Consider the following 13,449-nt stretch of genomic DNA (forward strand, 5'->3'; position numbering starts at 1 on the left):
GGCGGAGCGCGGGCCGGGGCTCGGCCGGGCAGTAACGCGGCGCTTCCCCCGCAGGAGTGCCGCATCGCCCACCCCATCGTGAAGTGCACCTACTGCCGCTCCGAGTTCCAGCAGGAGAGGTACGGAGAGCGCCTGCTCGGGGCCAGCGCGGCTGCGGGAGCTGGGCCTGGCCGCTCCGGGAAAAGCGGGCTGAGGGGGATCTCATCAATGCATATAAATATCTCCGAGGCCGGTGCCAAGGGGATGGTGCCAGGCTCTTTTCGGTGGTGCCCAGCGACAGGACGAGGAGCCGTGGCCATAAACTAAACCAGGAGAAGTTTCACCTCCACATGAGAAAGAACTTATTTACACTGAGGGTGCAGAGCACTGGATCAGGCTGCCCAGGGAGGTGATGGGGTCTCCTGCTCTGGAGACGCTCGGGATTCGCCTGTACACATTCCTGTGTCACCCGCTCCAGGTGACTCTGCCTTGGCAGGGCGATTGGACTGGAGGTCCCTTCCAACCCAACTCTTCTCTGATTCTGTTTGCAAGTAATTGCATGGGGAAGAATATCAAAGTGCGTGTTCGTCGCCTAATTCAATGTTGTGGCATTTTATCTCATCTCTTTAGCAAAACCAACACAAACAGCAAGAAATGTGCCCAAAACGTGAAGCAGTTTGGAACGGTGAGTAGTTATGTCATTCTTTATGCTGAAGTTGAGCTTGTCTGTGCTTCAAATCGAAAACAAAGTTCTCTTGCAACTAATCTTCTTATTTTCTTTTGAGAAAAAAAAAACATCAAAAACAAGCCCAGACTATAGATTGCCATCCAGAAAGGTGATGGAAAAGCCTGACATCTCTTGATTTCCTCTGTGGGTTACTGTTTCTTTTCCCAATTTGAAATCCTTTTGGATTATATATAGCTTAACAGTTAAGAATAATTTCAGTATAGCTATTTGTAACTAAGCAATGTTATTTCATGCCACACACATTAAATTGTTCCCTGCATATTCTCATAAGCACATGCTTCATGGCAGGAAGACCATTAGCTCTCGTTGTTCTTAATGAGTGGTAAATATGAAAATTTAGTAATACCACATACTTCATGTTATCTAAGTCTTAAAAAATGCATGTTAATCATGTTGGTCTAATAAGTAGAAAAGATTTTGAGTATTATCTGCATCCATGTTACTTTGCATTTTCTCATATTGAATTTTAGCTTCGGTTCTGTTGGAAAAATGAATTTGTCTATTGTGTGAATGCACACATTGTATCTGAGCTGCCCTACAGATGGGAGTTTTAGAAGGTATCAAGATTATCTTGTTGTGAAACAAAGAAGCCATAACTTTCCTATACTTGACATAAATCATGTTAGTTGAAATTCAACTTATTTGAGAAACATAATAGCTGTTGGTATGTAGTCAGGCACTTTGTGAATGTGTATGTAAACTGAACAAAGAAATGCTTTCAAAAGCTTAAAATGTAGCAAAATGAATTGCAGGACAGAGCCATCAATGATTTTATCAGTAGTTCATCAAAAAACAGAACTGCACTGAAGATAATCAGCCACTCTTAACCTATGAAAACTGACATCAGTTTTCTTTTTCAGCACTCTATTAGTCTAGTTGAGTGTATGATATAAAAGTTGATAACCTGACCTGATAGTTCAGACCAAATAGACCTGAACTTGGCTTTTGTTTGGTGGTGGGGCTTTTTTGGTTTGTTTTAAGTTTCCTGCAGAATTGCAGGGATTAGGATACCAGTCTTGGAACTGTAGGGTTATTGAATTCCTGAGCTATGCAAAGGAGAGGGATGCCATCAGAAACTTCCAATCTAAAAAAAATCACTTGGTTACTCTTCTTTCAAAGTTCTGTAAGTAATTTCTTAAGTAGTGTAGTAAAACTGAGAGGAATTGTCAACATATTTAAAAAAATAAAAAGCAGTAGGTGTAGAGATTAGTAACCAGATAGATGTGTGTGTTTCTTTTATTGTGTTTGGATTTTCATGGAAAGTCCAGGCTGGTTTTAACCCTTGAAGAAGCATCATTTTAGAGGAAAGGTTTGGCACTGAAGATAAAAATGGTAGGAAAAAGGTTCTTTAAGGTAGGTTATTTGAAGCCCTACTGGTTTTGAAGCATCACGGTGCGAATTGAAATACCTGTGTTCATTACTGCAAATACAAATGTATTGACTTCAGTTCAACTTTTTTTTTCAGCCCAAGCCTTGTCAGTATTGTAACATTATTGCAGCATTTATTGGCACAAAATGTCAGCGTTGCACCAACTCAGAGAAGAAGTATGGCCCGCCCCAGACCTGTGAGCAGTGCAAACAGCAATGTGCTTTTGATCGAAAAGAGGAGGGAAGAAGGAAGGTAGGCTTTGTCCCACATCTCTCATGGCTTTGACTGACAATAGTCAGTCTTCTTTCAGAAGAGAAGGATTAACAGGAATGTATCTTAAGTTCTCTAATACTGGATTAATGTTGCTGATCTGTGCTTTACAATATTTGAATTAAATTTTGTAACTTGCAATTGTTATTTTAGCTACTGAGCTAACTTTTAATTAAACCACTCTTTCTAAAAATAGGCATTAGTGTTGGCAGACAATTGTAACTGGGGAACAGCAGTTAAGCAGCTCAATGGTTTCTCGTGTTTTGATATTTATTTTACTTTTATTTTCATATATGTTGGATCTCATGTATGTTCATAACGTGAATCTGTCACTTTACCTCTTATTTGCCTGCCTTGCCTTTAAGTTTATTTTCTTATCTGTTGGATCTCATGTATGTTCATAACATGAATCTGTCACTTTACCTCTTCTTATTTGCCTGCCTTGCCTTTAAGTAGAGCACCAGAGAGGTAGACTGCTCTGAGCAGCCCTTTGTGTTCTGTTTTGTTAAATAGCTTTGGTGAGTGCCACTTTCTCATTCCAGAAGGTGCTGAGAAAATGACCTCAAAAGCCACTTGACTGAACACAAGAATAATGCTGTTTTTACAGAAGAATTTACTTGGTACAAGTAACACATTGTGAAAAAGATTCGTCCTTTTTAAAAGTTATTGTTATTTCTGCGATGTAGAGCAGGTCCAAAAATTGCTAGGACACTTTGTGGCACAACTTTAAATGACAAGTGGAAGAAGATTCACTTTACTAAAAGAAACTTGCATATATTGGAGATGCAGTAGAGATGTTTCATACCAAAGATGTCTGTTTTTCCCAAAGATAATGGATTAAGTGAAACAAAATCTCCTTGCAAATATTGAGTACATCTCTCTAGTGCAATGTACTTGGAAATAAAACCTGAATTATTTCTCAAAAGGTTGATGGAAAGTTGTTGTGTTGGCTCTGCACGCTGTCCTACAAGAGAGTGCTACAGAAGACAAAAGAGCAGAGAAAGAGCCTGGGATCTTCACATTCTAACTCCTCATCCTCATCTCTTACTGAGAAAGACCAGCATCATTCAAAACACCACCACCATCACCACCATCATCATCGTCACAGCAGCAGTCATCATAAGTGAGTATTTCAAAAATTGAAATAGGTGTTGGTAGCTCTTCATCTTCTGTGTTCTGTTTGTACTGAGATAGTAAGAAAAACTATTTAAAACACAGTGTCAAAAGCAGTAGCAGAACATTGTTCTTCATGATCTCTCAAAATTCTTGGATTCTTAGAGTTTGAGTGAAGGTGGTTCATTTAAAAAAAGGAATTCTTGGTGATTGTCAAACTAGTTGATATTAAAATTGGTAATAGCTCTAGGAAAAAGGCTCATGGGATGGCTACAGAAATAAGTTACTTGAGGGCAAACTTGTGTTTGGTTTCTATGCAGCAACTGCTGTGTGGTACCTGCATTTGCCAAAGTTGTGTATTAGCAGTGAGAATCCTCATCCCGACTTGCTTCACCCTGACTTATTTGTGTACAAATACTCAAAATGAAGAGGAGAAGCAGAAACAGCAGTGTGGGATTTCCTTCAGCCTAGGACCAGTTTGTACATCTTTGCTAGCTTTTTTAACCAAGTCTTGCTGGAGTAGGCAGTTTGGGAGTGGCTGTGATACAGACATAGGGACAAAAGACTGTCAATTCAGTTACTGTCACTCTAATAAGATTTCACATAGTTTTGTCCCATTTTCTGCAGCTTTTCTCAACACATCATCTCTGGCCATGGCATAAACAGCATACCAACCTTAATGTACATATCAAATTTATTTAGTCATAAACTCCAGAATTAATTTGGATTTTGTGCTGCTATAATAGTATATTTTCATTGATAGATTTGTGGCAGCATAATTTCAGAACTACTTACTTTTTGTGTTTGATGGTAAATACTATGTCTGCAGTAGTAATGACGCTGATCCCAGACACACAGACACTCTCCTTCTAAACTTCACATTTCTAGTGCTTATAATTTTTTATCTTGTCTGAAACTTGCCTATCCAAGTGTGACTTAAAGATAGAAGCAAAATAAGATTAAATTATATTGGTAACGAGTAAAAGAGAAAGGCCCGTACTTTCACTTTAAAAAAGAGAAAATAGTTGGCATTTTAGGAATTTGAAGAAAAATTTTTTCTCATCTACGCATTAAGTTATTGTACTGTTCCTATTCTTTCAAATCTCTGCTGAAAATTGAATTACAGAAAGTTAAATCTAATTTAGTGCATTTGGCACAGGTACAGTAGGGATTAAATAAAAAAATAAACTCTTTACTACTGGACAGAGCTTCTGATATACTCAAGAGTTATAGCAGTACTCAAATCAATACAAACGACAATGCTCCTGGTTTTGCACCTTTTTTTCTGTAGACTGCCACAGGTCCATTGCTTCTGGTCCAATTAAATGACAGTGCTCCTGGTTTTCCACCTTTTTTTCTGTAGACTGCCACAGGTCCATTGCTTCTGGTCCTTTTCCCTGTCCATTTCAGTTTTTGTTAAGATCAGACAATAGAGACAATGAGATAGAAATACAGATGAGCTATTTCACTCAGTGCAATCTTCTTCATTCTACCATTGCTATATCAGTGTTCATTATTAGTTCCTTTTGAAATGATGGAAAGCAATTGGTTACACCTAAGAAGCAGTTATTTTCAGAGATCCAAAACTTAACTTTACTCATATGGCAACGAATGAGCACCATTTCAGGCAGTGTTCATATGGCAGTATGGGAATCCCAGGAGAGCTGCTTTAGACCAGCTGGCTGAGTACAAGATTAGCAAGACAAAGTTCACAAAAACTGGGAGGTATCAGCAAAAACGTTTAGCCATCAGTCTTGAGGTCTACCCTTGTGACTTGTAATAGTGTAGATATTTAGCCAAGAAGTAATTTTATAGCATCCTGACATACTAAAACATGGTCAGGAACTCCAGTGTCCAACTGAAAATTCATAAATGCTAACCATATTAGGAAAAAAAGAAGGGGGGAGGGATTTTTCTCAAGTACAGATACCATTCACATAAACTTACAAATAATGGCATGTTTGATCAGTTACCAAGTACATTTCACATATTTCAGAATCAGCAATCTGAGTCCAGAACAAGATCAGGGACTATGGAAACAGAGGTAAATATGATATTATTTATTAATTTTCTTTTCATTTGTCTTGCAGTTTTCATTTAAAATTTTCTTGCATTTCTGGCTAGTCTCTAGCATTCCACTTAGGAGCATGAGTTAGTTTTTTTACATGTACCAAATGGTGATACTAGAGAGTTGCATAGTACGAGGCTTTAGGTTTACATTTTGTTTGATTTCAGCCATAAATCCTCTGCAGCTATTCAGAATGAAACTCCAAAGAAAAAACCCAAACTGGAATCCAAGCCATCAAATGGAGATAGGTAAAGTTACATTTTTGTAAAGCTGAGCCATTTCAACCAAAGAGAGCACTGATTTGTGGCCAGTTGCCTTTCTTTGTTTGTCTGAAGAATGAGGGATGTGAAATTTGTGTCCTGCCAGATGGATTATTGGGTGGCATCTGAGTTCTGTCAGTCAATTAAGTTACTTTATTAGCAGAAAAGTAATTTCCTGCTTTTGTTGGGGGCAAAATTAAACAAAGCTTATGTACAGGGTAACAGTTATCAACCCAATGGTGTTCCCTCACATCGGGAAATTGTTCTGTCAGTTAGATGCAGGGTAGAACCTGCTGCTTTAAGCTGACCCAGTGTCTAGAGAATTCTTTTGAACTTTAATGTGGGAGACTGAATTTTTATTCTGTCTCTGGCCAAATGGTCAGAATAAAAGTTAAAAGTGGCTGCTTCAGTCAAAAGGTATTTGTCCCCCTCAAAGCTAATACTGAATTATATTTCTGCAGGTGTATGTAATGTGTGCCATTAGTAAGGTAATTTGCCAGTTGCATCCATTTCTGTCAGGTACATACTTTTTTTGCATTGGTCCTTAAGGATGTTTATGGAAATATTAATTATCAAATTTGAGAGTTTTTTAAAAGTGTTTTTCTTTTTTCTTTTGATGCTGTAAGTAACTATTTGTTTTCACTTTTAGTAGCTCTATAAATCAGTCTGCAGACAGTGGAGGAACTGACAACTTTGTCCTCATAAGTCAGCTGAAAGAAGAAGTAATGTCACTTAAACGTCTTCTGCAGCAAAGAGATCAGACTATTTTAGAGAAAGATAAAAAGGTAAAAATTACGCCTGCTTAATAAGAACTTTATAATTTTGTTTTCTGCTTTGTCGTCTCCTAAAAATGTCAAAACAATAAGATAAAACAACAGTCAGATACAACTGTTTTATATAGCAGCTAATCAGATCTTAACATCGAAAGGAAAACTTTTGCGCTCTTGTATCATGAATATATTTTGTCTCCTAAGTCAAAGAGTAATTCATCTTACCTCACTTCAGCCATGAAGAAGGTAGCCTGTTACTCAGGCTTCATGACACAGGCCATGGATAAAGTGCCAGACAGTTTGAGCATGTTTTACGTGCTCTTAACTGAGTCATGGCAAAGAGTAGTAACCATTCTGAGTTTAGCATAGTTTTTATTTAGTTTTGAACTTAAGCAACACTAGCCATAATAAGTTGATGTCTAAATTTCCATTTGCAGTGTATGAAAATGAGGTGGTTTGTTTTTATAGGATTGGTAAGTATGTGTACTGTGAGTTGTCAAGTCTTTGTGGGTAGTCAGAGACTAGAAGAAAAGCTTGGATTAAGTGGCTGTCAGTCAACGGAAGTTAAGTGAAATCGTCAGGCCCAAGTGGCTTCAGCAAAACTCTTACAGAAGATTCACCTTTCAAACAAACAGACTAGCAAGAAAAAAGGAATAACAACAAATACACACTTTGATTTGCATTTGCTTTATTTCTCTGCCATCTGAATGACTAGATGCTTTTAGGACACTGTAACAGTGGCTCTAGAATGTCTGTTCAGGATTGAGTAGGTTATGGAATTGTCTTCCAAACAAATGTATTATATTTTCAAGTCAAATTTTTATTGTGAATGCATGGTGGCCTACCAAACATTGATGGTTAAGAAAGACTGATTCATACTGAAAGGGAAATGCTTACACTTTTAAACCATAGTTCAGTATCTTCATGTCTACACATAGTTGTGTTTTGTAAAGGATATTGATCCTATTTTCATTTATGTTACTGTTAAAATATACCTAGTGTTGGAACTATTTGCTATTTCAAGCCTTTAAGTGTTTAATGTGAAAGAGCTGAACAGTCTGTCATGGATTCTCTTTAGGTATTTTCTTCAAAGGACAGACATTAGGCCCTGATCTTTCTCTTATAAAGCTAGGAGAAGATCATGAGTTAGTAGGAAATTCACTTATCTCTTTTTATTTTCAATCTACTGGGCAAAGCTAACAAAAGTAGTAGATAAGGAAATGTCACCTACTTATACATAACCACTGCAGTGACTTGTTTTGTGCTGTTTCCACAGGGAGAGCATCTATTGAGTTTAATATCCCCACTGCTAAAACTATTTGACTTGAGGGTTCTTTGAACTTAGTCTCCTTCAGGCACAAAGTCCTCACTTTTAGAATGTCACTTACTTTTTCAGCTGCTGGAGGGGGGACAAAAGCTGAACACATGCAGTGTTTGCATTGCTGAAAAATTACAACAAATGAACATACTGCAGATTTTCTTTTCACTGTGAGATAGGAGACATGTACTGGGTGAAAAGCCTGAGCCATTCCTGTGGGAGATTGCTGTTAAGGTTGTGTCTCAAGATTTGTGAAGGGACAGCATTTGAACAGTTTTGAATGCTCCAAAAGTAAAACCTCTGAACTGTATTGCATAGAAACAAAAACAACTCAGTACACCAGCTTTACAGATAATACTTATTCATCACTTTCTGTTCTGAGTCAAGGTATCAGCCATGTCATTATCAATGCTTACTGTTTGCAGTACTAGCCATATTTGTCTTTCTGCACAAAACCATAATGAGAAACCACAACATTACTGTGGGGCCCTGAGACTTCATTATTAGGACAGAGCCACAGTTTGCTGAATGTTCGCAGGTAGTTTGCTTGCCTAGTTGCATACTTCACTGTGGTACAGCACTACCACTAGTTTTTTTATATTTAGTGTGAGCTATGTGGCTTTGCACCGGGTGCCCTGTAGACTACACCAGCCATAAGCGCATGCCTTGAGCAGCAGCCTGTGTTCAGGGAGTTATGTACCATCATAGCAGCATACCTGCACTTGGCCATTGATTGACTGTTCTTTTGAACAATATCTGTTTCACTACATGCGATTTAACACATACTAAGGCTGGCAATTGCAGTCTTGGTAGTCACTTTAAGAGGGTATGCTCTGGTTTGTTATGGCAGGCATCTTTGCTAGCAAAGAGGCTTCATTTCCTAGTAAATCTGGAATGTATACATTGTATATATTTTTCCTTCTGCTTAGGACAAAATGTAGCATAAAAGGACACAAAAACATCCTTTTTATTGTCTTTGTAGTAAAGATTTTTTGGGTGTTACCGTACCATATAACTGAGAGTTGTAACTGAAGATTGTGGTAAGCATCTCACAGCTGAAAGAACAGCAAACTATAAATCACCAGTCTTGTATTTGAATTTTTTTTTTGTTGAGGTTTAGCCTATTTTATACAAAATTCTGAGCCAATAGTATGGTTCTATGACTATAGTTGCTTTCTGCATATAAAATAGGTATACAGATTTTCCAAACTGCTTCTCAAGTGCTGAGTTGTCAACACCGCAATAGTAAATAAATACAGCGTTTCCTGGTATTCCTGAGCCTTTGCTAGAGATTTCACATATTGACTAGAAGATGTATCCTGTTGCAGTTCAGAGAATTTTAATAGGATCTGTGTTTTTCAGTTGACAGAATTGAAGGCAGATTTCCAGTACCAAGAGTCTAACTTGAGGACAAAGATGAACAGTATGGAGAAAGCTCACAAGGAAACTGTGGAACAGTTGCAGGTGCGTAATTGCTTGTCAGTGCTTGGGAAATACTTCAGATGGAATCATATATTCAGGCTGTTCAGGATGTTCACTCCAATACAGTAGTATCAAATTCAGGAGTGGCCATTGCTATGCTTAACTTTGGATGCATTGTGCAGCAATTCTGGAGTCAGCAGTTTCCATATGAGTTAAACTCACTCTTTGAACTTAAAAAGGTAAAGCCTTACCTCACGTGCTTTCTCAAAGTTTATTTTTTGTGTCTGTTCTCTGACAATTTATCATTTATCATTGGGCTATGGATCGGATTTAAGCACTCAGCATTAACACATTGGCAGCTAGATGTCTCTTGTTAAAGTAAGCTTTATCAGGAGGAAAGCCTGGATTAGTTGCCTGACAAATCACAGACTGAGCAGACAATCAATGCAATAGTGGATACACTAAATTTTGCAATATGGGGAGTGTGATTACTTTCTCTGTTGAAGACAGTTTATTCATATCAAGAAACATACACAATTCTTTGATCATTACCTTCTCTGAATGTTTTTAGCGTGTACATTTTGAGAATTTGTTCATAAATGCAAAGCACATGACACTACTATTTCAGTAACTGATACTTTTTTAATCTGTGTTGCAGGCCAAAAACAGAGAACTGCTCAAACAGGTCGCAGCATTGTCAAAGGGTAAAAAGTTTGATAAAAGTGGGAGTATCCTCACATCTCCTTGAGGAACTGGTTCTTTGTGGGGTTTGCTACTCAATGTACATTTGAGTAATTCTGTGAAGCCCTTAAAATCCTGTGTAGTGGAAAAAATATTTTTGCACACCAGATTAGTTGGCATGTTTCCTACATGTTTTTATAATTAATATGCAGCATTTTTTAGTTACTGTTCAGATGAAATACTTCAACTGGCTTGAAGAATGTTTTTATTTTTTTGATATTGGAAACCTTTTGCCAGCAATAGTATTAAACAATTGCGTAGAGAACATAGCAGTGCTCTCTCTGAAAGGACAACATGCAATAACAAACTAGGTGTACTTTTTACAAAGTAGCAACTGAGTCTTTTAAACTACAATGATGTCAGCCAAAAGTTCATGAATCTGCAGTGACACTGAACACTGGTTTCTGGCAACTGTTCTTTTACTTTGTATGAAAATATAAATTTGGAATGGAAATCATGGTGCTCTCAAGTGGAACTAAAAAGAGGCATATATGTATGTGTAAATACGACTGTAACGGTTATATTCTTAGTTATAACAAGTAATTAGTGTTTTACATTCTTGTGATAGGGACTGACTGAAAGATTATCTATTGTACAGTAACAGAGGCAGTGTGGTTTTTGTAAGATTTACTGTAGACTTTTCTTGCAAGTGCCTTTCTCCAACTGTTTATTTATAGGAATGTTGGTATTTTGTACATAAGGTTTTTATGTTTTAAAAATCATGTTTAATAAATGTTTTATGTAAATATAAATGTGTGTACAGAGGAATCTGAAACAAAGATCAAAGTGGCTAGTGCAGTGCTCGAGGCAGCATTAAGAGCTGGCTAGCTGATTGATGGACAGTGAGTATTGGCTTTAGATAACCTTTGTAGCTTGTGTCTGTGAGGTGTAGAATTTTATTAGTGCTGCTTATGCCAAACACTTCCTGAACAAAAACCAATTTTTTTGCCACACTGGAGTTTTGTGGTTTGTTTATACATTTTTCCTATTTGGCACAGCACTAATTTTAATTCCATAGCAGACATTGTACTCCAATGTTACGCCCTTAGCTAGTGATGCACAGTCAAAGTTTTAAATGCGTTTATTCCCCATTGCCTGATTTAATGTACTTGGTTGTAACTTATGGTGATTCTTTTTAAGGAATTGCAAGATTCACATCCCCCACTGAAGATGCACACTGAGAAAAGAGTAGCCAAAACTAATGGTCTTGAAATTAATTAAGGGAATGGATGTGGTGTCATAGGGTGGGTTTTAATGTTTTGGGTGGATTTTCATTCTAAATTACATCAGTTTAAGGTCCGCTCTGCTCCTAATGGACATGAGTCATATTCAGAAATTTCTATTAAACGATAATTTAGTATACCCCAAGGTATTTGTTCAGGAAGGTAAGTTATGAATCAGCATAAAAGGAAGTAGACTTACATGGGTAAACGTTTAAGTCAGCTCTGGATACTGACTGGTAACAGGGTAGCTGTTGATATTTCAGCAAGCTTAATTGTGTAGAAACAGCTACACATTTTTAACTGAAGAACAAAAGTCTATAGACCCTTGGCTGTTCACCCAGGTACTGAACTATGAACACTTTCTCAATAGTTCAAATGAGTTCCAGCAGCGACAGACTACTGAAAAATATGAAAAATTTACACTATCTTGTTTCATATAGTATATGTGTATTTTTATACCCTAAAATCAACTTTGTAAGTTTATGAAAGCTCCTCTTTAAACATATTGAACTAGGGTAGAGAATGCTACTATCTTTGGGGTTGTTATTGATTTTTTTAGTATACAAATTTATGACTTTTATTGATTCAGATTTAATATGTGGGTCATTTTTTTTCCATTTTGATGGTGATCCATACTCAGTGAAATGAGTTTCAAAATACAGAAATGCATAGCAAAATTAAGTGTTTGAATTAAGATTACTTAATGATATCAGTTCAAGCTGCAGTCAGGACATTTTAAAGAAACAAGCAGAAGTTCTGTATTAGAAGTAATTGACTTCGTAAATCCCAGTCAGAATAATTTTTAGGGGTTTCAGAGTATTTAGTTCTAATTAAATACCTGTGGGTTTTCTTACATAATCTCATTTTTAACATTAATTTTTAAAGTTCTTAATTAGCCAACTGAATCCCAATCCTGAGAATTGTGTTCTGGAGATGTAGATGATTGACATAATAAACTGATGTTCTTTAAACGTGGATCTGCAAGGAGATTGTTGTACTGTATTGTGCTTTTTAGCCTGTTTCCAGATGTTGATTAGCATTGACCAGTAATGGCCATTTTGGCTCAAGTTATTTATGTATTTTAAGCCTGTGAATATTGCAACCCCCTTTTAGATAGTTTGTCCAAATCCACGTTCTGCAGTGAAGCTGTTCAGCTGTCCACATGTATAGATAATTGAAATCCTGTACTGGCACACATCTGACCATTGACATTTTGTACCTTTTCTAAATCCAATGTTTCACAATAAAATCTTGTCAAAACATTCATCTGTCCTTTAAAAATTATTCAAAAATCCATATTTTGTGTTAATCTTTCATGCTACATCACTCACTAAAAGTCTGTGGTCAAAAAATGGGCAGAATTTAATATTTCAATTTCTGTTAAGATTAGACACCTTGGGCTGTCTACAGATTGTAACAAACTAGAGCTACAGATTACTTTGTCTCATGAAAATATTTTTGTTTTCTACAACAGAATTATAATATATAGAAATATTTTCCTATCCAGAAGAAAAACACATGAAGTGACATTGATAATTTCTTTGTTCCCTTTCTTGTGTCAGCAGGAGTTAGGTGCCCACAGCAGCATCCTGCTGGCTGTCAGTCACAGTGGCTCCTAGTGTTTAGAGCACTGGTGCTGCAGGATGTAAATGTCATTTTATATTTTTCTCAGCAATTGATCTTCACTGTTCCAGTATTCAGAAGAACACTTTACGTTCAAGAATTAAAGTTCAAAACCAAACCAAACCAAACAAACAAAAAAAAAGCCAAAAAACCAAAAAAGAAACCCCCAAAACAACCAAAAAACCCAAGTCCAACAAGAGAGTAAGATTCTGTATCTCTCTGGTCAAGGCAATTACTGAGACAGGGAGAATCTTTGAGTTTCAGAGCATCTCACAACTGTTGACACTCTGTGTTAGGTATATTAATGAACAATATGCTGTTCTAATGCTGGCTTGCTCTCAGACTCATTTTAATGCAAACTGGCAGCAGCAGCTTTGAAGCTGTTTATTTTTAAAGCTGAGAGCAAGTCAAAATTAGGTGTGGTGTACTTATTTTAGGTGTGGCTTTCATGTGACACATGGAAAATTTGTGTAACTGGCCATGTAACCAGTTGTCTCCTGAAAATATATTTGCATCATTTGAAGCAAATTTCCTTAAAGAATATT

At 37.0% G+C, this 13,449-nt stretch overlaps 1 protein-coding gene across 2 annotated transcripts; it reads left to right on the forward strand.

The window, feature by feature from the left end:
• Positions 1-520: 520 nt before the first annotated feature.
• Positions 521-12,543, forward strand: FAM76B (family with sequence similarity 76 member B). Of its 2 annotated transcripts, none has more exons than XM_031066072.1 (8): positions 521-664; positions 2,193-2,348; positions 3,293-3,489; positions 5,476-5,523; positions 5,715-5,795; positions 6,457-6,592; positions 9,258-9,359; positions 9,976-12,543. In XM_031066072.1, exons 1-8 carry the CDS (start codon positions 539-541, stop codon positions 10,063-10,065), a joined length of 936 nt encoding a protein of 311 aa, XP_030921932.1. In that variant the 5' UTR covers positions 521-538; the 3' UTR covers positions 10,066-12,543. The 2 variants fall into 2 exon arrangements, with proteins under 2 accessions (XP_030921932.1, XP_030921933.1); XM_031066073.1 differs by having other exon boundaries at positions 6,460-6,592.
• Positions 12,544-13,449: the final 906 nt, after the last annotated feature.

This window comes from Geospiza fortis, unplaced genomic scaffold, assembly GCF_000277835.1.
Source record: "Geospiza fortis unplaced genomic scaffold, GeoFor_1.0 scaffold16, whole genome shotgun sequence".
NCBI lineage: Eukaryota > Metazoa > Chordata > Aves > Passeriformes > Thraupidae > Geospiza > Geospiza fortis.